We start from the raw sequence: 27,921 nt of genomic DNA, 5'->3' as shown, positions 1-27,921 counted from the left end.
AAACCCCATGTTAACTGGACAGTGGAACAGTTTATTTGGAATGATGAGACCAAAGTCACAGGTTTAGTAGAGAAATTATTTCAGGCAAGAAGAAGGCCAAGAAATTGGTTTCCAAGGTTTTTATGAAGATATAAGAAAATATTTGTCTACTCAGTAACTGGAATTAAACCTACAAATTATTCTTCTGCAGACTTAGCAACGGAAAGAAAGGACTTTTGTTTTCAATCCAAAGAAACAAAGCTGTTAGAACACAAATTGAATCTTCTAGAGAAGAATGTTCTTGATGTCGTATAAAGTAAAGTGATCATCTCCTTATTGTTTTATTCATTTGGGAGTTAACAGAGAATGATTCAGAATATAATGAATAAATGAATATAATGAATAATGAAAGCATAGCAGCATTATCCATCCTCATTTGTTGTAATTTGCATAACAGTGTTCCATGTGGTATTCTGTCAAATGCCTTTGCAAAATCCAGCAAAATCATCATGGAGCCTTCATCCAACTCAGCTGTTACTCTATTATAAAAAGTTAGTAAATCACTAAAGCATGCCCGACCCTTTGCAAATCCATCTAATCCTCATACAGTATCCTATTTTTATCTACCCATTCTTGAATTCTCTTTTTTACCAATTTTTCTAGTACTTTTACCACCATGCTTGAGATATTGATTGGTCTATAATTTGCTACTGTAGTCTTAGAACCTCCCTTATGCAAAGGAATAATTCTGTCCTCTTTCCAATCCCTTGGAACTCTACCAGAGCTGAGACTTAAATTAAACAGCATAGTCAAAGGCATTGCCAGTTCTCTTGCACATTCTCGCAAAACCCTAGCTGATATCCCATCTAACCCCACAGCTGTATTTACAATAAGATTCTGCAATATCATAAGAATCTACAATTAATCCATCTCTGTTCCCACATTAGTGTCTGTCACATGCGTTAAAGCAGTAACCTCACTAGGAAGGTATATGCTTGCAAAGTGGTCACTCAGTAACTCAACTATTTCATCTGCTTCTGTCTCCTTGTGACCATCATCACTCATTAAGGTTAATCTTCCATAATCCTTTCTCTTACTTGCCATATAACGAAAAAAACTCTTTGGAATTTCCTTTGGCTTGCTTGGCTAAATTCTTCTCATAATCTGATTTTGCCTTGCTTGCCATGCTGGTCACCTTTCTTGCCTGAGCTTTGTACTGTTGATGAGCTTGCTGGTAACCTTTCTCTTTATATACCTTCCACAGCATTTTCTTCTTCTGCAGCTCGTGCTTAATGATATTACTCATCCATCTAACTCCTACCTGATTAACCCTCCTTACCCCAGGTATACAACTATACCAGGTATACTACTTCCTCTAGATGACCCTTAACTATATCCCATGCACTACTAACATCCGTACCCTGCAGTGTTTTATGCCATGGTACAGATTTGAGCCTCTTCCTAAGCATGTCATAATTACCTGCCTTGTAGTTCCACAAATATCACTTCTTGATAGAATATTCCTTATGTTTTACAATTCCCCAAGTCAAGTCCCCATGGTCACTTTCACCAATTGGAAGCAATGTTGTCACCTTGGTTATGGATAGCTCTTCTGATCTTATGACCAGGTCCAAAACTATCCCATCCCTAGTCCTCCTCCATCACATGCTGCCTTAAGTAAATATCTCTCAGCAGGTGTATAAATATAATTTGCTTTCTGTCATGTGATCTTTCTTCCTTCCAGTATATATCTCCATAGTTGAAGTCCCCCATAATAACCACTTGACCTATACTCATTGTACTTTGACAATGCATGTCTTCCAGATCATCTGTGGAACAACCAACTGTATATTTTGTCTAATTGGTCTTAATCTCACACCAGAATGCTTCAAACGAACAGCCAGCCTCCCACCTGTCTCCTATTATTTTTGGTTGCAATTCATCTGCTATCATCAGCTACTCCCCCCCCCCCATCCTATCTTCTCTATTTTCCCTGACAATGCTAAACCTTTCATATTCAATCCCTGTAACTACACCATCTGCTGTTAGCCAAGTCTCACTAATGCCTATAACTTTTGGCAATGTTGCACTAATCAATGCCAAAAACTGCTCCCTCTTGTTCTTGATACTTCTGGCATTAGTATATAGAAACAGCAACATTCCATTTTCTCCCCACTTTTACTTTCTGAATTGACTATCTTATTCAATATTTTTGCTTGAGAGACTAGATTCCTCACTTGGTCATTCTTACACTCACTTGCTTCATGGGTGCTTTCACACAATCTCACTTGCTTCCACTCTAATTGCTTAAGTTTGCCTGAATTTGCATGTCAGCATGCTTGGTGAATAAAGCTCTCTAGACACCTATCACCAAAACCATTCATGCTAGTACCTGATGCCTTGAAACTGCAATCACTCTTCCAAAGGACTGGGGTAAGGTGGTACAACACCGGGCAACTCGTTGCAAAGGTGGAGCAAGCTAACCGTTTGGCAACTCCTATAGGAAGAGATGACCTTGCTAATGCTTCTGCCTGGTAGTATCTCCACTTGGAGCTGGCTCCCACTGAAGAGACCTCAATAAAGGACGAAACTAGTCTGGGTAGTGGCCCTTCCCTTAATGCATAACATTATACATATCCACAAGGAGATGTGTTTTGCATTATGGGGAATACTGAAATAGGAGTGATGTTAGCTTGCTCCACCTTTGCAACGAGTTACCCGGTGTTGCACCACCTTACCCCAGTCCTGAAGATACTTTCAGGTGCAAACTTTGTTTGCTCACACTTGGATAAAGGATTAAACTAAATTTATTATAGTCTAACCAAGTGAAAAACAAACTTTCAACATCTTTCTCTAAATCCAGAGTAATTTAATAAAAAGGTGGCACACCGTTTGGCAACTCCCATAGGTAGAGATGACCTTGCTAATGCTTCTACCTGGTATCTCCACTTGGGCTTGGCTCCAACTGAAGAGATCTCAATAAAGGTCGAAACTAGTCTGGGTACTGGCCCTTCCCTTAATGCATAACATTATACATATCTGCAAGGAGATGTGTTTTACATTATGGGAGATACTGAGATAGGAGTGTGTTAGCTTGTTCCACCTTTGCAATGAGTTTCCCAGTGTTGTACCACCTTATCCCCAGTCCTGAAGATAGTTTCAGGTGCAAACTTTGTTTGCTCACACTTGGATAAAGGATTAAACTAAATTTATTATAATGTTGTATCATATTGGTGGGATTATGCTTGAAGAAACTGATGAGGCTAGGGATCATGGAGTTTTACTAGAAGTTGAAGTTCAAGGATCATATAGCAAAAATTTTAAATATAATCAGAGAATAATAGCAAAGCTGAAACAAACCTTTACATGTACAGATAGAAAGTCATTTTGACTCTTTATCTTGATCAAACTTGACGTGGACTATTGTGCACAGGTCTGGTTTCCATGGTGACTCTGATACAGGTGTAGAGCGTGAAAAGAAGAGGGTTAAAAATGATATCAGGATTGTGGAATAGTGATTATGAAGACAGACTGAGAATTCGTACACTGCAGACGCTAGAAAGAGGGGTGATATGATCGAGGCTTACAAACTTCTGAAAGGGTCATACAGGATTTCAGTTGATGGAATTTTTTATTTTATGGAGGGTGGTGAAAGGACAACAGGGCATCCTTGGAAGCTGAAAATGAATACCACTGAGAAGCAGGGGAGGTTTAGATTTTTCTCTCATAGAGTGGTGCGTGACTGGAATAGACTGAATGCCATTTAATGTTGTGTGTGAAAGCAGCGTGAATGAATTCAAGATTTATGACAGCTAACAATTATGACAAAATGACAGCTAACACGTGTAGTACAGGGTGCCCAGAATTAGCCATCTATTTCAGTGAAATTGGATGAATTTTTTAAAAACTAATGTTTATTGATACTTATCATGTTTAATATATGTGTTCTAAATATAAAACTTTCTAAATTATTTCATAATTTTATTTTCATCTCCTTTCGGAACCCTAACCATAATAATGAATACACAAGAACATATCTTTGTTGTAATATCATGTTTATTACCTAATTATGATACAAAAACAGATAGATTTATAAATCATAAGTCAAATCTTTACTGAGAACTTTCCACATGTGCTCCATCTGTATCCCTGTAAATTTCAATCTATCTTTAGCATTGCAAAACACATTTTGAAGCATTTCAGGAGTTATGTCCTGCAAAGCCAACTGAATGCATTCTTTTTAAGTTCAGCTAAACTCTTTTGGTGATAAATCTTTGTTTTTATGAAACCCATGCAAAATAAATCCATGGATGTCAATCCGGAGAATGCGGAGGCCAAGATTGAGGTCCTCCACGTCCAATCCACCAATTCGGAAAGCATCTTTTGAGGTATTCTTGGACAATTAGTGCATAACGACATGGTGCGGCATCTTGTTGAAACATAACATTATCAAGAATGCCATCATCAAGAAGCTGTGATTTGAGAAATTGCTAAAGCATTTCTAGGTAGATGGTATTTGTTACAGATGCTCCCCAAAAGAAGAGGAATGGACTATAAATTTTGCATTTAGTATTCCAAGCCACACGTTAACTTTTGGAGAGTCTCTTTGTCATTCTATGACTTCAGATGGTTTTTCATTGGACCAGATACAACAATTGTGTTGATTGACTTTACCACATGTGAAAAGTTGCCTCATCACTGAATAAGATGTTATCCAATAAACCTCTGTTTTCGATCTGATCCACAAATTCTTCACACCTTGCTGCTTGATTTGGATAATCCTCTTCATTTAGGGCATGCAGTACCTGAATGTAATAAGCCTTTTTCATCAGTGTTGAATGCAGGATTCTATGAACTCTTGTCTTGGATATGTCAAGTCTTTGACTGGCCTCCCTACTCCATATTGTTGGTTCATCCTCGAACAATTGTCGTACTCCTTCAATACTGTTATGTGCTGTCTCTTCCCACCTCATCATGTATGGATCCAGTTCTTTTAAATTTGTTCACAAATCATTTTATCTATAGGACTGGGTTCTGTGAAATTTCCTTGTAAATCTTTCTCTGATTTCATTAAATCGCACTCCTTTGATATGGGGATGTTACAACAAAGATGCATTCTTGTGTATTTATTATCAGGGTAGGGTTCTGAAAGGAGATGAAAATAGAAGTTTGAAATAATTTAGAAATTTTTACATTTATAACACATATTAAATCCATCCTATTTTTTCTTCTTCAGAGCTATTATGAATAACAATAGGATTCCCAAACTAGCATATAAATATAAACCTATAGGAAGAAGAGACCATGGACATCCAAGACTAAGATGGAAAGACCAGCTTCATCTGCAGAGCAGGAACAGGACATAAAAAGCCTATACCTTAATTGCTCAGATGATGACAATATTGCATAATAAACATGATAAACATCAATAAACATGAGTTTTAAAAAAATTCCTCCCATTTCACTGAAATAGATAGCTAATTCTGGGACACAGAATTAGCTATCTATTTCAGTGTGGTATGTGACCTCTCTCAATGAGTCCCTGACTTCTTGAAGATCTCTCTTAATAACAACATAATATGGCATTTTAATAAGAGCCTCTGTAACAGTCAGTAATGATGATGCCCTTCAAATGGAAAAATGTAGGTTCAAATCTAGGACTCATATGGAGGTGGAAGGATTCTCCTTCTTCCCAAAAACTGAGGTTTTCACCATGCAAGATGAGAGAAAACATAAGCTGAGAATACACACACACACACACAAAAGAAAGAAAGAAAAGAAGAAGACTATGCAAACAGGATTAACCAGCTTAGCATAGAATTAATTCAGCATGTAAGAGGCGAATTCACTTGGTCATGACAGGCCACTAAGTCTATGCACATAAGGGAAAGATAACATTACCACTTTTAATAGGAAATGAAGAAAATAAAGCATATGATCTCATATGCTTTATTTTATTTATTATCATATGATCTCATATGATAATAAATTCTTCATATTATTTTCAGGTACATCACATAATGTTATATAATACTTACTGCTTAATTCCATGTATTGTAAATTAATTCCACCCAAATAAAGATCAACTGACATATCATAGGTTCTCATTACCAATGTTGTTCCCAATCTATGGAAGGAGAACTTCAGTAAGCGATCCTCAGGCATCTTTCCAGATTTCCGATATAAATCAAATTCAAACTAGAAAAAACAATAAGCAACTTTTATATACAATTACATTCTTTCTCTCAAAAGTATTCAGATATAACTGATATAATAATGATATTATTATGAGGTGTGTGTGTGTCTAAAAAACATACTAAGAGAAGCAGCAATTATCTGGAAGACTATATGTAGTATATTTAATTAATCTTCTTCACTGTAATTAATTAATTACTAACAGAGAAGCCACCACTTCTATCAAAACATGAATTTATCATTCAAAAACTGTTATGTTATTTTATTATTTGGACCAATACAGCTCTGACAATGCTAGAGTAATACTTGAAAAGTATTAGCTGTAAGCTTATAAATTAATCTCCAATTAATTTTGCCAATCTGTTCAATTTAATATAGTATGTTACAAACTTCACATAAGTCATTAAAATTTAGCCACTTAAAAAAAACTAAATCATCTTTCTGAAACACTGCTGATATCAATACTTACCTGTGAGATTAAAAAATCCTTTAAGCCATCTAGAGCTTAATGAATTTATGAAAAGGCCAGTAAGTTATTGTTACTATGACACCAAATACATAATTGCCAAAAAGGAACTGGCTGAATGGTCGAAAGAATTAACAACCTTCAAAATCTGTCTCCAAAATAGTTTAAATCAAGAGTTTTTTGAAACTGTATATACATTTCAAATTGTTAGAATTGTTAGCAGCTTTTATCTGATAAAAAAATTAAGTCATCTTATGAATAAATTTAATAGTCACATCCACAGGAAGTATAAATCTTCTGACAACTTTAATAAATGGGTTATAAATCTTACAAACCACCCATTTGCTAATAATAAATGACAAGTTCTTGGGAAAGCAGCATGATGTGCTATTACACCTAAAGTACAATCAGTTTTCTACCATGGTCAATATTAAAAGAAGTATTTGAGATCTTCATGAAAAAATAGTAACTTAAGATTTGAAGGTGTGCAAGTCTCGTATAATGCCAAACCTTACAAACAACATATATTAACAAAAGGGGAATTTTTAGCTAACCACAGATTAGCATTTAATAAAGGTAATCTCTTATCAAAGATGCTTCTGAATACCATTGAAATAATGTCCCTTTTATTATTACCTGAATGCTGCTTCTTTCTGATCCTACCAAATCAGAAAAATCTTTCAGACAACAGAACAGAACTTCAACTGATGATGAAACCATTTACTAAACTCGATATTTTTCATGGCAGATTACCTAGAATTTATAGACTGCTAAAATTTCATAAGACTGAAATCCCCAATAAAATTCTTGTCAAATTTAATCTAATTTTTAATTTTAAAATTATATGGGAGTGGTATATAAACAATTAAGAATTAAACTGACTTATGATAACTAAGGATGAGTTTTGATGTGAATTCACTGAATTCACATGAATTCAATATACCATAGCAGCATACTTTTCAGCTCATAAGAAATAAATTTCCTCCTGATATTATAAAACTTACTGAATTTGTTATGAAATAAGGCTATTTTGTTTATAAAAGAAAATGTAGAAGTGGAAAAAACATCTATGGGCAGTCCGATTTCATCAAACATACCTAATTTTTATACTCTTCAGTCTGCAGCCTACTCCTTACCTTGTTTTCTCAATATCATGTTTAGTACCAGTTTCTGAATGATGTTTTTGCCATTTGGTTGATTTCAGAATGTCCTTTAAAGGTTAACATCATCCATCAACACATAAAACCTACCATGGAACTAGAAAGAGAACTCCTTAGTTTTTGATGATTGCCTTAAACATAATCTTCCTGAATGTCTTTCAAGGTTCTTAAAAACCACATTTACTGACCAAATACAAGCTTACTCACATTATACAAACTGACTCACATCATCACGTGGAAAGCTACAAGTGCTAGAAAAGAGACTTTGACTGGTGAACGATATTGCAACAAAGTTCTTCAATGCTATGTTTGATTGTTCCATGGTGCTATAAGTGAAGAATTCATTTTTATGGATGACAATACCACACCATACATGAGCAATGAAGATACTTCTGAAGAAGCTCTCCCCTGTTTAAAGACTATGTTATTTGTAACCTAGATGATGATTTTGTGGCTTGCTACACATGCAATATGTATGCATCCCACTGTTTGTATTACCAACACCAGGGCAACTCGTTGCAAAGGTGGAGCAAGCTACCAACACTCCTGTCTCAGTATCACCTATAATGCAAAACACATCTCCTTGCAGATATGTCTAATGTTATGCATTAAGGGAAGGGCCACTACCCAGACTAGTTTTGACCTTTATTGAGGTCTCTTCAGTGGGAGCCAGGCCCAAGTTGAGATACCAGGCAGAAGCTTCAGCAGGTCATCTCTACCTATAGGAGTTGCCAAATGGTGTGCCACCCTTTTTTAATAAATTACTCTGGATTTAGAGAAAGATGTTGAAAGTTTATTTTTCAGTTGGTTAGAGTATAATAAATTTAGTTTAATCCTTTATCTAAGTGTGAGCAAACAAAGTTTGCACCTGAAAGTATCTTCAGGACTGGGGTAAGGTGGTAGAACACCAGGGCAACTCGTTCCACGTGATGATGTGAGTTAGCTTGTATTTGGTCGGTAAATGTGGTTTTTAAGAACCTTGAAAGACATTCAGGAAGATTATGTTTAAGGTCAATGTTGGTAGCTTGCTCCACCTTTGCAACGAGTTTCCCTGGTGTTGTACCACCTTACCCCAGTCCTGAAGATACTTTCAGGCACAAACTTTGTTTGCTCACACTTGGATAAAGGATTACACTAAATTTATTATACTCTAACCAAGTGAAAAATAAACTTTCAACATCTTTCTCTAAATCCAGAGTAATTTATTAAAAAAAAGGGTGGCACACCATTTGGCAACTCCTATAGGTAGAAATGACCTGCTAATGCTTCTGCCTGGTATCTCAACTTGGGCCTGGCTCCCACTGACCTGGGCTGCGAAGGCTTACACCGAGGCGGTGCAGCTCCTTGTGGGCTGCATCACCCAGGCCAGGCTCTTCCCCCGCTCTTCTCAGTATTAAACTGGTCATTCAGGTTGAAATTTCAGAATTTACCTAGTTTCTTACAAATTGTTATATGTAATTTTTAATGTTATTTACTAGTTCCTCTTTTTCATGTGGTGCTTCTTTCATTTGTTTTTCCCCACTTTCCTCGGGCAGACACCTGAAGAGGTGACTGACCGGGGAAAGCTGAAAAAAACGGATGGAGGGAGATAATGTCGGAGATCTGCTTGGTGCTGTCATTTAAGTCAGGCCAAGTAGATCGACTGAGGCCTCTTAACTATCTACTACTATCCACTCAATCTTTTCTCCTCCTCTCTCACTATCAAGCTGACTCTCAGCACAACTTTTTTTTTTTTTTTAAATCTAAAGAGGCCAGTGATGAAAGGCATGAACTCCCATTCTACCTCAATAAAGGTCGAAACTAGTCTGGGTAGTGGCCCTTCCCTTAATGCATAACATTAGGCATATCTGCAAGGAGATGTGTTTTGCATTATAGGAGATACTGAGACAGGAGTGTTGGTAGCTTGCTCCACCTTTGCAACGAGTTGCCCTGGTGTTGTACCACATTACCCCAGTCCTGAAGATACTTTCAGGCACAAACTTTGTTTGCTCACACTTGGATAAAGGATTAAACTAAATTTATTATAACTGTCTTAGCCTTAGGCAGTTTTATGTCTGATGGTCATGAATGTTTTGTGAATGTCAACTGGAAGCAGAATTTGTGGAGAGAGAAACAGAACTCCTGAGAAAGGAGATGGAAGGAATGATGACTGAGTTGAGGAGAGTAAATGAAGTTCTTGGGAGGATAGAGAGGTTGGCTAGTGTGAGAGGAACAAGAGCAGGTGTAAGAGAACAGCATCAAAGATAGACATAGTGTGACAGAAAGAGAGAAAGATGAGGGAATGGGAGAGACAGTGGAAGAAAGGAAATTGAAGAAATACAAGTGTATGGAAGCAACGGATAGAGAGGTGAGAAAGAAGTGAGAGATTGGAAATCATAAGAATCAGGGAAGCCAGTGAGAGAAGGATGAATGAATCTGTTCAGTGTCACATATGGAGATTCGATTATTCAAGGTGTGCAGAGTAGAGTGCCACAGGAATGAGTGTGAGTGACACTGGCAGAGAGGAGGGGTGAATGAAATGAGGAAGTATGAATTGTGTAGCACGATATTTGAAGTTGATGTTAGACATAGTGTGACAGAATCGTGTCTGAGGAAAAATAGTAACTGTGTTGTTCCGGTATGATAATGCAGAGGGGAGAAGAAGAGAAGTGATAATGAATGATAACAAGAATGTGCAGAAAGAGAGGTCTGGAATATGTAGAATACATCTGAGGATAGAAGAGAGTGGTATGGAAGAGATGGATTGCATTTGAATGCAGAAGGATGAAGGCATTTGGAGAGACTGTTGTTTTCTCTGCAAGTAGAGTGTGTCAGGACATGAACACTAGAATTGCACAGGTGGAATGTTGTAGGAATGATAGCCTCATTGGGGATAGTGGCTTGAGAAATAAGGGTATGTAGACTATATCACAGAGCCAGGTGGGGGAGTAATAATGGCTATAAGAATAATAGCAATACAGGACTTAGTTCCTTGTCCATTAAATTTTTAAACTTTCCAATTGTTAACTCATTGTTGCTGTTCGTGTATTGTGACAAAATGTTCATTGTGCTCTGAAGATGCTGGTTATAACACCAGCAAGTAACTTAAATAAATATTAATTATTGTTTATTACTCATAAGTGTTGTGAATTAAAACCATTAGAAGAAATGAAACATGAACTTCCAACACATAAGCTTTTCTACCCATCTACAATTTCCAATTTTTTGATGACATTTTCTACCTCAAGTGTTGATGTGTATTTCTAATTTTTCTTACGACCTTTCATTTGTTTCTTCTAGTCTTTATATCTTCACTGATTGTAAATAATGTTTTTTAATTAAAATTAAGTATCACAATTCCATTTCCATGTAGTTTATCCACACAACTTTGACAGAAAAAAAAGTTATAAATTAGCTTTAAGCCTACAAATTAATGACACCAAGAAATTATATACTTGGTTTAATCCTTTATCTAAGCGTAAGCAAACAAGTTTGGCCTGAACTATTTTCAGGACTGGGGCAACTCGTATAAAGAAGCTAAGACTTCACACCACTCCCATAATGCAAAGCACATCCTTATGGGTATGTATAATACTACGCATTATGGGAAGGGTCACTACCCAGACTGGTTTCGACCTTTGTTGACTTCTCTTCGGTGGGAGCCAGATCCAGATGTGATACCAAGAAATTATATACTTGGTTTAATCCTTGATATAATTTCTTGATCTTTAATTTGTAGTATAACCAAGTGGAAAACTTCCAACAACTTTCTCTAATCCAGAGTAATTTAATAATAAGGTGTGACACCTTTTGGCAACTCATATATATGAAAATATGACTTCTGCATTACTTCAACTTTGGTATCACATCTGGATCTGGCTCTCACTGAAGAGACCTCAATAAAGGTCGAAACCGGTCTGGGTAGTGACCCTTTCCATAATGCATAACATTATACATACCTGTGAGGATATGTGCTTTTGCATTATGGGATACTAATGCAAGTGATGTGAAGTCTTAGGTACTCTGTATGAGTTGCCCCAGTCCTGAAAATAGTTCAGGTGAAAACTTGTTTGTTTACACTTGGATAAAGGATTAAACCAAGTATATAATTTCTTGGCATGGTAAAGATTCATGATAGAAGAAATATGACATACATATGACTTACATTACAAATGCACAAGTAAACAATACCTGCTAATATGTCCTGAATCCCTTCAAAAGTCTCTTTGATTTTAATTGATTTTTTTTAAAGTATTCTCAGGCTAATTTGGATATACTTAGGAAAATTAGACTTTTTTAGTAGGAATCTAATATATGCCGATGTTCTTTAATTCTAAATTACAGGTATCTCTTGATTAACGTGGTTAATTAATCCTCGATGTTATTACCGCATATATCAAAATCACGTTAATCAAATATAATAATCAATGGTAAAAAGTACAATTTGTCCATGATCAATTACTGCATTAATAGTTCGTTTCATATGGTACTCTTTTAGGAAAGATAAAAAATGAATGCAAAGTAAATGTTTAATAAATGCTTGTACCTACATTAGTTACTGCAATTTTTTTATCAAAAGAAGTTATCAAGAGTCGTTTGAACAGTTTTAGTTTTTTTCTTATAAACAAAATGACTCTCTAGACCTTGGCAAACAATTAGACTTTTTTAGTAGGAATCTAATATATGCCGATGTTCTTTAATTCTAAATTACAGGTATCTCTCGATTAACGTGGTTAATTAATCCTCGATGTTATTACCGCATATATCAAAATCACGTTAATCAAATATAATAATCAATGGTAAAAAGTACAATTTGTCCATGATCAATTACTGCATTAATAGTTCGTTTCATATGGTACTCTTTTAGGAAAGATAAAAAATGAATGCAAAGTAAATGTTTAATAAATGCTTGTACCTACATTAGTTACTGCAATTTTTTTATCAAAAGAAGTTATCAAGAGTCGTTTGAACAGTTTTAGTTTTTTTCTTATAAACAAAATGACTCTCTAGACCTTGGCAAACAACATTTTCGATTAATATCTGGATCCATTTTCATTACTTGCTGCTTAAGCGATTCTAAACTGTGAAATATTCCATCCAGTTCTTTGACTGTTATCTCCTTTGGAACCTCATCTTCACATTCCATTTGTTCATTGTCTTCATATGTGCGTTGTTGTTCAATTTCAAGAAGATCGTTGTCACTGAAATCTTTTGAATATGAATCCAATAATTCTTTAACATCTTCTGCATGAACACCATCAAAACCAAGGTCATCACCAATTGCAATGATTTCTTCGACCACGTTGTTCACAGGATTTTGAAAACAACCTAAGTCATCAGCGCATTCTGGCAAAAGGTTTTTCCAAACAGCTTCCATGAAGCTAGAAGACACTTGCTTCCAAGAGTCATGAATGTTTTCAATTGCATGTTTATTGTTAAATTTTTTCCAAAATTCTTGGAGCATAATTGCATTTTCTCCCGTTGTTGTTTCTACTGCCTTTGAGAATATCTTTTTAAGAAAATAGGCTTGGAAAGTTGCAATGACGCCCATGTCCATGGGTTGTAGCAATGATGTCGTATTTGGTGAGGAAAATAAAAATTTTACATTCTCCCACAGATCATTAAGAGAATTTGGATGACAGGTGCATTATCTAAAACCAAAAGAGCTTTGAAAGATAAGTAATTTCTCTTGCAATAAGCTTCAACTGCCAGGCAAAAATAAGACAAACCAATCTTCGAATAGACTTTGGGTAATTCCAAGCCTTCTGATTTTGCTGCCAAATTACAGGTAAAGAGTTCTTGTTACATCCTTTTGAAGTCCTTGGGTTCTGAGTTCGATAGACAAGCAGCAGCTTCAATTTAAAATCACCATTAGCATTCCCTCCAAGAATAGCAGTTAAGCGATCTTTTAATGCTTTATAGCCAGGCTGCGCTGCTTCTTTTTTTTTGATATAAAAGTTCTAGATGACATTTTTTTCCAATAAAGGCCAGTTTCATCTACATTGAAAATTTGGCGGTAATCGTAATCATTTTCTTCGATAAATTTCTGTAGCTCAGCAGGAAATGTGGATGCAGTTTCGCCTGTTATTTTCACATTCTTTAATCCAGCCCTAGATTTAAAATTTTCAAGCCAGCCTTTGCTAGCTGCGAACTTTGATCTTCCATTTTAACCATTATAGCACTCCAGTTATGTGTGTATTGCATACTTGCAGATGTAACTTTACCTTGCTCACAATACTCATCAGCTTTGGATAAAGTAGTCCATATTGCAGACTTGTTAAAACCAAATTCGCTTCTGATCTTACTTTTACTTTCACCACGTTTAAATCTTTTAATTATATCAAGTTTTGTATCTAAGGTAATTACTTTCCTCTTTTTTTTTCACTTAATGAACTGGTTGTAGGATTGCTCTTATTCTTCGACATGATTAATGGGCTGTAAAATTTACGAAAAACATAATTTGTAAATACATACAGCAGAACAACTGGAGCTTGTAATGAACTGTGAAGTAACTGGCTGGCACTCAGGCTCTGGGGGCATGGTTGCACGAGAGGAATGACGTCATCATGCTCACACCACGAGGCTTGCATGTTTTTGCATGGTAAATTTAAAGGCGCATTAATCAAAACTCTTACCACATATATCAAGGGATTGCCACAATTAATTTCACCGCATTAATCAAATCCTGTGTTAAGCAAGAGATACCTGTACTTCTGTTTTGTCCATTGTCCAGAACATGGAATATTGCAGCTATGAGCCTGTACATCACAGGTATAAAATTAACAATTAAGGTCAAGTGCATGATGTCTCTTAACTGCAATGTTCACCAATAAATTTATTTCTATGAAGGAGAAAATTAATTACATTTCCAGGAAGAAAAAAATACTGTAGCTAAGTTATCCAACTTCTCTCTAATACCAATTAACTCAGGTTTGGAAAGCATTAGAAGTTTATAATGTGGAAAATAATTTTACAACTTATTTTCCAAAAACTATATTGTCTCTGATCCATTTTTTGATAACTCACAGAATTTGTCAATCTCTCATACGCAGACGGATGGGTTTTTCCTACAATAAGCCCCTGATATTATTCCCCCCTCCCCTTAAAACATAAATTAGCAGAGAACAAACCCGACTGACGCCAATGATCTTGAATGTATTAGTTCACTCTTAATAAAGAATGTCTCAAATAAAAGTACGGAACAAAAATCTGAGGCATCTGCTAAGTCACCATTTCTCTGCTCATAGGAATGTAATTTAGTAAATACTACACTAAGGATAGTGTCTGGATATTTATAGAGGATTGGAACTGGATCAACAGCACACCGGAAACTATACCATATCATGCCTGCTGATTCTTAAATCAGAAGAAACTTTTGAGTTCTCATGCCCTTGTGATAAGATCTTATATCAAAACAGAAAATAAACAACTATCTAGAGATGCAAGAGGTCAAAAATAATGAAATAAAAAAAGCTTTAATGAACATATTAATTACTGTAAACAATATCAATATTAATTTATTAATATAATTAATTAATATTAATAAATTAAATGCAAGCTTACCTCCTTGATTTCGAATTTTAAATCCACATCTATGTATTGTGTGGCACTGCCTTTGCTTTCACTGGCTTTGGATTGCTCGCTTTTTTGGGGGGGTTCTTTGGCTGATTCCACTGCTGCTTTCTTTGCTTGCATTATTGTTTTAGCTGTTACTTGTGCACTTTCTGCTGCTGCTGAAGAAGCCTGAAAGTATTTTATTACTATTATTACAACAACATACATGGAGTTTGACAGACTCATTACAGAGGGCCACTTAAACTATCAACATATCATACTGACCTTTAAACTCATTTACACTCATGGCCTTCAACAACACATTCTAGTAATGCATTTCTCTCACCCAATGCTCTCTGCGTGAAAACTCTACTCTACACAGCCTTCTTTATCACACTTTAACACACCTTCCAGAGATGGCCTCTCATCTTTTCCCTCATACCTTCCACTCTTTTTATAATTCCCTCTCTATTAATCTGGTAAAATACTCTCACTGACTTAAATGCTATCATATCACCCCCTTTGCTGACTACCACCACACTCTGAAATTTCTATACAGTCAACCCCTTTCTATAACCAACATTCTGGAGTCCTGAAATTGCCTTGGTCACTCATAATAATAAAAGGACTGAAACTCGTGTAGAATTGCCAGCCTGGTTCGCCTAGTGGTTAGCATACCCGCTCTCCAGCCAAAAGCATGCAGGTTCAAATCCCACCACAGGCATGGATGTTTGTGATTGTCTGTGAAAATACTAGTGGTGGTGGAGAGTAGATGGCATTGGGATAGATGATGCAGTTTGCTGTTGTTGGTGGATTGAGTGGTGGAGACGGAGAGTTGTAGAGTGGGTACTCTCCTTCAATGAGTCTTTGCTGGCCTGGTTGGCCGTGTGGTTAGTGTATCTGCTCTCCAGTCAAAAGGCTGCGGGTTCAAATCCCACAAACTAATTAGTATCTCTGAAAGTGGGTTAAAAATAAAATTCAGGAATGGGTGGATAGGAACATAATACTTTATGGGGAGGGGGAGGCAGTTTGGCTTTGTAAAAGGTAGGTCCTGCCTCCGTAATTTATTCACATAAGGTGACATAGGAAATGGCCTACACTCTTTTTATTCTTGCTTTGCAGAGGCATTTGACAGAATACCATGTGGAAAAATATTACATAAGTTGGAGTGAATGAAATGGATATGAGGCTGATGGCACGGATAGTTATATATCTTAATATAACTATTAAGATATATTTGATTAGAGGGTGGTGTGCAAAGGATTGTGGGCAAAGGACAATCGCTGTCAATTTAATGTTATAAAACGTAAGGTAATGCACTTTGGGATGAAAAGATTACATACTTTGCATTATATTGATGGTACTAGTTTACAGATGAGGCTAGAGATCTGGGGATGGTGATAGAGATCTGAAAGTCAGAGGACATTATTGCAATTGTTGGCAAAAAAATCTCAGAGGATTACTTGGATGTCAAAGAACATATTGACAAGTAAAGATAGAGGTTATTATTCCTCTTTATGAGGCCATGATTTGGCCACATTGACTACTATGCACAGATTTCGTCACCTAGATTTCTTGGGGATCTGGAGGTGGTGGAGAGAATTCAGTGTCAGAATTTAGCTAAGGGGTGGAGGAGAGAAACTTATAAGTTACTATAAGGATTCTATAAGATTGACACAAAAGAAAATTTTCAATACATGGGGAATAGAAGGAAAACAAGAGGTCCCACTTGGAAGTTGTCTAAGAGTGTTGTTAGTAATGGTGTTAGGACTAGGTTCTAACTTGGAGAGTGGTGACTGAATGGAATGGATTGCCAGAGGTTGTGAGTGCCTCAACAGTGAATAAGTTTAAGGAAATGTATGATAGGTATTGTATTAATGGATGGTGTAGGTCTCCCGTGATTAGTCTTTTGACTCCATGGAGTACCCGTATAAATATTAAATAATCACAGCAGCAACGTGATATGTAGTCGTTATAAAATGAATTATTACAAAAATGTGCACTGGTACTGAAAAAAAGTCTAGAGAAAAAGTATTTTTTGCCTTTTAGGATACCACTGAAATTGAAATCTTGTTACCTGGTGTAAATGAAAATCATCTGAATAACAGTTGCTGAAAATTTTACTGCTGTGTTGCAAAGTATATTATACTTAAAGAGTATAATATACTGAAGAGAAATTATATTCTTGTTTTAATCCTTTACCCAAGTATAAACAAACTAAGTTTGTCAGTGAAGTATCTCCATGACTGATCGACACACACACAGACTGTTGATTTCACATTAGTTGCTTCAGTATTTCATAAGGCAAATACAGTATTTTTGCAATCACCAAGACCAGTTTCAATCTTTATTAGGTCTCATTAGTGAGCGAGACCAGGAAAACACCAACGTTTTAAGGCAGAAGTCATATATTTTCTAGATATAAGTAGTAAAAATGGTGTATTTCAAAAATGCCATTACATTACCTTATATCAAGAATGCTACAAAGTTGCAGTTGCAGTATTGCTTCATAATTACAATTTTAAATTGGCTTCTTATAAGACTGAGGTTCCACCAAAATCCTATATCCTGCCATAAAGAAATCAGGACTACATAAAATTCCTTGCACTTGTGGAATTTGCTATGCAGGCCAAATGGGATGCTCAGGAGTGGTCCATACATCTGAACACGTAAAAGAAGAAAAGAAAAAAACGCACATATCGGGATTAGCTTTCCACATCACAAACACAGACCACCAAGTATTTTGGAAAAAAAACAGAAATGTTGTATACTGATCATAACTTTTATAAGAAAATTTAAACACTTCGGAAGTGCTCTGTATCCCCACAGAGTGTAAAACACAAACAAAGGTTTAATCCTACACTAAGTTTGGTTTGCATTCACCAAAAATCTAACAACTGTCTAACTGGGATATGACATACTCTATACCAAAGAACATGACAATAACTAGCATTGTTCAAACGCTTGTAAATTAGTTAATGCAATGATATTTTGTCACTCTGATGAAGTGACATAGTAGCAAGACTTACACGTTGGTTAGACATAACTGGTAATTAGTTTACGGAATTAACAACGCATATAAAGTATATTAATTAAAGGTAACTTTAATGAGTAACTTCTATATTTCGGCAACGTCACATTGCCATCTTCAGGAACATAAAGATATGGTATGTGCACTCAGGAACTAACACAAAGCAAATGAGGAAGAAAGCAAGAAACTAATATTGTTCCTAAAGTCCTAATGGTGCCCTCTTGTGGGCTAATTTGGTAGTCTTGGCAGTTGGGCTGAAGTTCTCATAATGAAAGTCTCCCAAATTTGGGGCAGTTTCATGCACCCAAATTTGTTGAGGTTAGGAACGTTTTTTAGAGCTGCTGAAGATTCTTTGAATAATCTTTCGTATTTAAACTTGCTGCGATGAATTATTTTTGTTTTCTTCCAACGAATTTTATGGTGGGTATCTAAGGCATGGTCTGCCAGCCCAGAGCGGCTGTACTGGTGAAACCTCCCGATATCTCAGCCCTATTTCAGTTCACAATGAACTCAGGCTATTTCGTTTGGCAAGGAAAGTTCTACAAACAGATAGAGGGGACAGCCATGGGTTCACCACTTTCCCCACCCTTGGCCAATTTCTTTATGGAGACATTTGAAGAGAAAGCCTTAAACTCCGCCCCACAAAAACCAACTATTTGGCTTCGTTATGTGGATGATGTGTTTGCTATTTGGCCACATGGCTCAGACACACTCCACTCCTTCCTAACACACTTAAACAACCAACACCCCAGAGTCCAGTTCACCTTAGAAAAAGAGGAAAACAACACCCTCCCCTTCCTAGACACTTTAATCACCCGCCAGCTTGATGGATCTTTGGTTTTCTCTGTTTACAGAAAACCCACCCACACTGGCAGATACATTCACCAGCAATCCCACCCACCCCCCTCACAACAATATGGGGTGATAAAAACACTATATAACAGGGCAAAATTAATCTGCTCAGATGACAAGGCCCTGACTATTGAACTAAACCACATCCTCAACGCTTTCTTAGCCAATGGCTATAACCCCAAAAAAATCCAAAAAATACTAAAACCTGTAAACCACAACCCCCCTCCACAATAAAGATTACACCAAGTCTATCACCATCCCCTACATCCAGGGCACCTCTGAGAAAATAACCAATATCCTCAAAAAATATGACCTTACTTCCTGTTACAGACCATATAAAAAGTTGGTATCCCTTATCCGCTCTACCAAAGACCAACCACTTCCCCTAGACCTACCTGGTGTATACTAGGTCCCTTGCAGCTGCAAATTGTCCTACTTTGGGCAAACAGGCAGAACAACAAATATCAGGATTTCAGAACACCAAGACTACATCTGGTTTCACCAGTACAGCCGCTCTGGGCTGGCAGACCATGCCTTAGATACCCATCATAAAATTCATTGGAAGAAAACAAAAATAATTCATCGCAGCAAGTTTAAATACGAAAGATTATTCAAAGAATCTTCAGCAGCTCTAAAAAACGTTCCTAACCTCAACAAATTTGGGTGCATGAAACTGCCCCAAATTTGGGAGACTTTCATTATGAGAACTTCAGCCCAACTGCCAAGATTACCAAATTAGCCCGCAAGAGGGCACCATTAAAACTTTAGTAACAATATTAGTTTCTTGCTTTCTTCCTCATTTGCTTTGTGTTAGTTCCTGAGTGCACATACCATATCTTTATGTTCCTGAAAATGGCAATGTGACGTTGCCGAAATATAGAAGTTATTCATTAAAGTTACCTTTAATTAATATACTTTATATGCGTTGTTAATTCCGTAAACTAATTACCAGTGATGAAGTGACAATGATATTTTGTCACTCTTCATCTGACGAGTCTGATGAAGTTCATGTAGCATCTGCTTTGTACAAGTATTTTTTTGTGTAATTATTTTAAGGGACTGACTCTTAATTAAAAAGCAAATAGCGAGATGTTACTGCTTTGATTTCAGGAATTACACAGTGATGTAAATAATAACTGTCTGGTATACATTTACTTAATTAAACAAAGAAAAGACCTGCTGTCTGCTGCACACAAATTAATGTAATGAAGAATTAATGTGTGTATACAATTGATATAATTTATACTATTACCTAGCACTGAATACATGAAGCAGAGCATTATGTGCTTAACCACATTTAAACTATGTATTAACTTTTGTCAAGAAGTTTAAAACATTAACTTGAGACAATCTGAAACACTTACCCTAATGGTACCTTTAGATTCACTAAATTTTGTGTCTGAAGTCCTACTTAACTTAAAATTACACAAAATGTGTCAAGAAGTTTCTTTAAGCATACATGGCACAAGGCAAACATTTAAGCATGCATAAACACTTAAGAGTTCACATTTCTTTGAATACAAATACTTGGAGTTCTGGATGAGCTAACCAGCATGTTGTTTGACTTGCATGGACAGTTATAATCCTTTTGCATATTTCAGAATCAGGTAAGATAAACTGTCTGAGGAGAACATACCAGAGTCAGAATTATTCTTGACAGGAAGTTATCCTTTGACCTTCTGAACCAAGATTAACAGCATAATATTCTGTCAACTAGTTCTGACTGACAAATCATTTTGTACTTTAAAACAGAATGCAGTATCTTGTGGGTTTCCACCGATGATTCTCTGGGTCTTTCTTCCTTAACTATCTATAAAGAGGTTCTACCTTCTTCTCAACAAAAAAACAACAAAGACACTATTTTCTTTAGATGAGAGACAATGATGAGAAAAAGTGAAGAACTTTTAGCAAGCTTACTTACCCCAAGTGGAGACTATGAAGATAAAAGATTGAGCAAAAGGAGCATGGAGAGAGTATGTATTCTGTGTGGTAGAGCCTTCTTTTTTCTTATGGCTTCTCCTTAAATTGCTGTCTTACTCTACTTATGTATCATGTGATTAACTTTGCATACAACTACAATTCTTCTTTCACAAGTAAGGCTGCAGTTTGGAGAAACTTATGTGGTTGCCCTCAACATTTTAAAGGCATTTGATCAGGTTTGACACAGGGACCTGCTTAACTAACTGCCATAATATGGTCTGCCTTCCTCACTCTGCAACTGGATTGCCAACTTTCTCACTTGGCTCACTATATGTCATGGTAGACAGTTTACTCTCCTCAGATTTCTCCACCAATGCAGGAGTACCCCCAGAGTTCTATTCTTTTACCCACTCTCTTCCTCTTGTATATGAATGACCTGGTCTCACAAACTTCCAATCCTATCAATAGCTTTGCCAATGACAGCACACTCCATTCCTCCTTTTCATTTGACAAACCTTCCAGTGCTCAAGTATGAGGATCCTCAAGATCTACCATGACCAGCGACCTGAACTCAGATCTCCTAGATATATCCCAATGGGCCAAGAGCAACAATGTAAACTTTAATGCCACCAAAACTTAGTCCTATCTGATCTCACACAAGAAAGAGCTCTCATTCATCCCCCCCCCCCCCACTTACCTTCAATAATACTAAGATATCCAAACTTTTTTTAGTAAATAATTTAAGGAAATTACAACGTCGACTAGGATATACATTAAAATAAATTTTAACATACTTCAATATTTCGGCGTCACATTGCCATTTTCAAGAAAATTAAGAACAAGACACGTGCATGTAGGCACAACAAACAGTAAGTGAGGAAGAAGCAGGAAGCTATTATTTCTCCTAAGTCCTGATGGTGCCCCCTAGCAGGCAATGTTGGTATTCTTGGGCGATTGGGCTGAAGGTCTTCTGATGTAAGTTTCCCAAATTTGAGGCAGTCTTATGCAGCCAAATTTATTGAGGTTTGGATTGTTTCTTAGGGCTAAAGCTGATTCCATGAAAAGCCTTTCATATTTGTATTTACTACGGTGTATTAACGTGGCTTTCTTCCACTGTATTCTATGGTAGGTATCCAGCGCATGGTCAGCAAGACAAGAGTGGCTGTATTGGTGAAACTGGATGTAGTCCTTGTGTTCTGAAATTCTGATATTGACTGTCCTCCCTGTTTGGCCAAAGTAGGACAGCTTACAGCTGCAAGGGACCTGGTATACACCAGGTAGGTCTTGGGGGGGGGTCTTTGGTAGAGCGGATAAGGGATGCCAATTTTTTATATGGTCTGTAACAAGAAGTTAAGTCATGTTTTTTTAGGATTTTTGTAATTTTTTCCGAGGTGCCTCGGATATAGGGTATGGTGATGGATTTAGAGTAATCCTTGTTGTGTGTGTGTGGGGGGGGGGGGTTACTGGTTTCAATACTGTTTGTTGTGCCTGCGTGCATGTGTATATCCTAGTTGATGTTGTAATTTCCTTAAATTATTTAGTAAAAAATGCATAACCAACGTCTAAGCCTTTCCACAAGAATTAAGATATCCAAAAACGATCAGATTTCTCTTCTTGGGCTGACTTGCACCTCTGATCTTTGCTGGCATAATCACATTTCAACTATAGCTTCCACAGCCACCAAAACATTCCATGTGAACAGTAGAAATGATTGTAAGATTCTGCAAGAAATGAAGAGTAGGTATATGGAAGAAGGCTAAGTTGATGAAGAAGAGAGAAGTTATCCAGAGAGTTTTGCTCAGGCTATAAGAGCCTACATTTCAAATCCCAAATGATCCTGCATTTGATAAATGAATCAGTGTTCAGGCTATAAAGAAGGAATGATGTATACTTTGTAGACCTATGGACTAAATTTGACAGACAGAAGAATTTATATACTGCTGATGGAGTGCTCTTAAATAGATTTGAAGTTAGGTATCTATAGGAGAGATTTGTTCACTGAGAGCGTGAAAACACAAAGTCAGGAAAACAAAACCTATGTGGATGTAGGTGACTACGTGCAGGAATCCATGAGTTGAGCAAGTGCAAGAATGCCCAAAAAATAGAGAATATATATCAGTCTCTCTCTCAAGTAACAATATTGAATTGGGTAGGTGGGATTGCTTGATGCTGATCAATGCAACATCGTCAAAAGCTGACACCAGATGATGCAATTAGAGATAGAATGAGAAGGGTTTAGTTTTTGCAGAGAGGTCAGAGAATATAGGATGGTAGAGAGGTATTGCTGACTACAGATGAATTGCAGCCAAAAAAAAAAAAAAAAGAAAGAAACAAGAATGTGGATGGCAGTTCATTTAAGGTGACAATCTAATGTGACTCTGAGTTCAACAGGACAAAATATACAGTTGGTTGCTACTATAGGACAGGGGATGCCAGGGATAATATGGAAGACATGCACCAGCAAATTAGCAAAATCAGTATTACATCCCGCCTTTGTTTATGTCCAACTTGTCAGTTACAGGGAGTTGTAGAGAGTAAGATAATATTTATATATAAATTTATTTTTGTTTAGTGGTTGGTTAGAACGTTTGAGATTCATGAGATGGTGCATTGACTTCAGGGATCAAAATATTGTGAATTCTAAAGAATGAGGCTCTAATATAAAAAATAAATATTTACTGTAAACCTATAAATATATATAATAGATACAATTCAATATGTTAAGTACTCTCTTTATTTCTCTAAAGAGATCTGGCATTCATATTCTCTACAGAATTATAATTAGTAAATTCTAATATTCTATATATCTGATATTCTAATATTCTATATATTAAACACATAACTAATATATTTAAATATAGAGGATAACTAAATGGTCATTCTAGAATTAGATAATATGACCTCAAAGAAAATTCTCTCACTCTGACACTTTCAGTTAAACAAATTCATTTTTTCTGAAGGACATCAAACATCATAAAAAAATTAATACAGACTTCAGCTAAATTTCTCTTAACTATACAGAAATGTCCTGTCTTTATCTTCTTCTGTTTTATTTATTTCTTTATTTTATTGCTTTACTCATTCATTCTGTCTTATTTCTCAAATTTCTTAGAATACAATAAAAGTTAAAGATCTCACCTGACTAACATACATGTCTCCTAGTAAGCAAGTTCCCTTAAACACATCCTTCATTTTACTGAAGTAGTTTTGAAGATAATTGCTCCAACAACAGAACACTATTTAATTGAGTAGTTAGTTCCAAAAATGCTTCCAAGAAAACAAACTTTACTGAAGACTTCACCTTGCTCCTTGAAACATATACACCCCACTTGCTACTTATTAAGCACATAACTAATATATGATGGCTTGATACATTATGCTGTCCTTCAATATTAACTTCACAATTCCTCATTGGAGAATATAAAGATGTATATAAAATGCATATAAAAACTTTTTTTGAGATCAGAGAATTTGACTCAGTAGTTTAATCCTATAGAGCTCTTCTCTTTTGCTTTCTTACTAGCCTAGCATTCCTGTTACACAGAATAGATGTTCTGAAAACTCACAACTAATTTGCATGTCCAGTGCAGTGATTCAAAGCAAAATTAAAGTGATGAAAATAAGACATGCACCTAAGGAACATCATATGGAAAACAAATTGACTGTTTAAGTACAATTAAGTCTCCTTTATATGGCGACCACTTAATCACATGATGATTCTGGTAATACTAAATGTATATTTGCATTAATAAATGCAAACAAATACGTATACATTTTTAGTTTATCTTATAGCAGAATTTAAACCTTATTTATGAAATTTTCACTCAGTATATGTAATACTATAAAAAAGAACATAATAAGTAAAATGATTATGTCAGATTTTGACAAAGAGTTATTGCTAATGACAAATGTATTGCCGCCAAAAACACAAGAAACAGGAATATAGATGGTAGTATGGAATTTCATTTGAGGCAACAATTCAGTGCAAGATCGAGGCCAACAGAATAAAAGTTGCTGCTATAGGATGACATGGAATGCTAGCAATGATATGAAAAACATGCATTAGCAAATCAGCACTTTTTTCTTTTTTTTTTTTTAATTTTTATATTTAATGTTGAGCACATGTATGGGAAGAGAACTGTGAAATTAAGAACTTGTTCACATTGGGTTTGAAGGCCTGTGCATTGCATTCCTTGGGAAACACATGGGAGGAAAACTGTTCCAGAATACAGCAGTAGGGATGAAGGAGGAGTAGGAGAAATTTGTTCTATTAGTAAGGGTTTGACTGTGAAGGGATCTTGGGCGGTAGTAGTACATGTTTCAATAGATTTGGTGGTGGGGGAAGAAATTATTGATGATAGTTCTGATGAACATTTAATGATGAACATTAAATATTTATAGAAGATCCATGCAGTAGATACTAGATGCTTGTGGAAGAGTGGTTGGAGTGAGCTGGTAAGAGATGAATTGTTAATTCGTCTGACTGCTCACTTCTGTATTGCATCAAGAATTTTTAGGGAACTCTTAGGGCAACCTCCCCAGATATATTAACTTTTAGCAGTACTTAAGATGAGTGAAAGCAGTACTTAATGGATGAGTGAATTTGTGATTTGTACAGATTAACAGCTGTTCAGGGGTAAAGTAATGTCTTAAATGAAAGAGGAATCCTAATTTTTTGAATGCTGAAGAGACAATTGGTTGTATGCTAAGAGAGTCTTGATGTTAAGGAGAGAGATCTTCTCTTGCCTATAGATTTTGGAGTTGTCAAAGGGATAATGTGGCTGGGATAACATAGTTTTTTTGTGGCAAATAAGGCAGACATGTGTTTTGCAAGGGTTGAAATTGACAAGGTTATCCAAGCCCCATCAAAGAATAGTTTTGAGATCAGAATTTAGGCTTACAGAGGTTGTGGTATGTGGTTTGTTTGGTGCAAGTGGGGACTTCTACTATGGAGAAATAGATTGGAAGGAGGAAAGATCACACAACAGGATTTGCATACTTACTCAGAGATAATTACTTGAAATGGAATATTATGGAGCAGACTCATGGTATGAGAGTGTTGGATCTCATCACAGGGCCATATCTGTCCATAACCATGAAGGCCATAATGCCTCCAAATGGAAAAAATGATCATGTAGTCTTGATGTGGAGGTTGCAAAATTTTCAGTTAAGAAGAGGTATATGCAGAACTACAAGGAAGGTGAGTGTGACAAGCTTAGGAGGCAGATTGAAGAATGGCATGACATAACACACTGCAAGAGAAGGATTTCAGTACTGCATAGAAGATAGTCAAGGGATATCTGAAGGAAGCAATATCAGACTGTACATCCAAGATCAGGAGGATAAATCAGGTAGGAGTTAGATGGATGGATGAGTAGTATCATTAAACAGAAGTTCTAAAAAAAAAAAGAAAATGTTGTTAATGGTACATAAGGGGAAATGTGATCAGCAAACTCACAAACAGTATAACTCAGAAAAGAAATTTGAACATGTGGCAAGGAAAGGCAAAATCAGATTATGAGAAGAAATTATTTCAAACAAGCAAAAACAAATCCCAAAGAATTCTTTGCTATGTTGCAAGTAAAAGGAAGAATGATTATCTGTGAAAGAATATTTAACAAGTGCTGATTGTAGTAAGGTGAAAGAGCTAGATAAAACAGTTCAGTTACTGAGTGACCAATTTTCAATGGTCTATCATCCAAGTGATGATATCACTGCGACAGATGAGATGGCAACTGGTGTGAGAACCGACTGATGAATTAGATGTACTTTTAATTTGCAGAACTCACTGCTCATACAACCACAGGATTAGATGGGATATCTACTTGCATTTTAAGAGAATGTGTAAAGGATTGTATATGGTAATGCTTCTGAACTGGCCAGTTTAACTTAATTCTTAGCTCTGGTAGAGCCCCAAAAGATTCGGATAAGGGAGGAAAATAACTGTCTAAAGGAGGTTCTAAGAATGCAGTAGCAAATTATAGATGAATCAACAGCTGGAATGATGATAAAAGTATTGAAAAAGTTGGTCAAAAATAGAATTCAAGAATGGGTGGATAAGAATATATTCTATAAGGGGAAGCAAGGCTGTGTGAAGGGTCGTGCCTTAATAATTTACTAACTTTTTATAACAGGGTGATGGCTGAGTTAGATAAAGGGAATTGTACATGACAATACTGCTGGATTTTGCAAAAGGCATATGACATGTGGAACTGTCACTCAAATGAGAATTGATATAAAGTTTCTAATATGGATACAAGAGTGGTTGATGAACAGATACCAAAAAGGACATTTGTAAACAACAAAAATATATTTAAACTAGCTAATATATTTGATCGGGAAATTTGTATGTTTGAAAGTTTATCTACAAATTGTGTTGAGTTTTTCAAGTAGGAGTTTGAATGTCTGAGGATTGAGGTTTGATAGGCATTTAGAAGGAAAATATGTAGGAGAGCTTCTGCCATCCACTATAGGACAGAAAGGGAATGTCCATTTTATACACTTCAGGCACTCCATTCTATCTGGGAGTGATTTGGTGTCCTAATTTCAGTTATTTTTTATCTTTTGTAAATTCAAAAATATTAGAAATCACATCATTAGTTTTTATATATGGTGACCAAGTGGAATCATGGTCCATTTCTGAATACATGGAAGAGTCCAATAACATGGAGGTAATCTTGTCATAATCCAGAATATTTAAAATGACTGTAGTTCCTTTTATCTGCTCTAAGTATAATGATTTCATCACTCTCATGTAAACTTCTTAAAGCGTCTTTTCGAAAACT

At 36.0% G+C, this 27,921-nt stretch overlaps 1 protein-coding gene across 1 annotated transcript in view; it reads right to left on the bottom strand.

Annotated features, from left to right (window-relative positions):
* The window catches only part of LOC150100291 (intermembrane lipid transfer protein VPS13A-like), a 254,905-nt gene that overhangs the window by 59,946 nt on the left and 167,038 nt on the right, over positions 1–27,921 (bottom strand). Inside the window, exons 13-14 of the mRNA XM_090402628.1 lie at positions 15,343–15,522; positions 6,018–6,177 (exon numbers count right to left, since the gene is read on the bottom strand). Coding sequence (XP_090258754.1) covers positions 6,018–6,177; positions 15,343–15,522 — 340 coding nt within the window. The remainder of the gene's footprint in view (positions 1–6,017; positions 6,178–15,342; positions 15,523–27,921) is intronic.

Source organism: Typopeltis vanoorti, chromosome 13 (assembly GCF_054136105.1).
Source record: "Typopeltis vanoorti isolate ZY-2024b chromosome 13, IOZ_Tvanoo_1.0, whole genome shotgun sequence".
Taxonomy (NCBI): domain Eukaryota; kingdom Metazoa; phylum Arthropoda; class Arachnida; order Uropygi; family Thelyphonidae; genus Typopeltis; species Typopeltis vanoorti.
The sequence above is the reverse complement of the archived record's forward strand: the minus strand, read 5'-3'. Positions and strand labels throughout refer to the sequence as shown.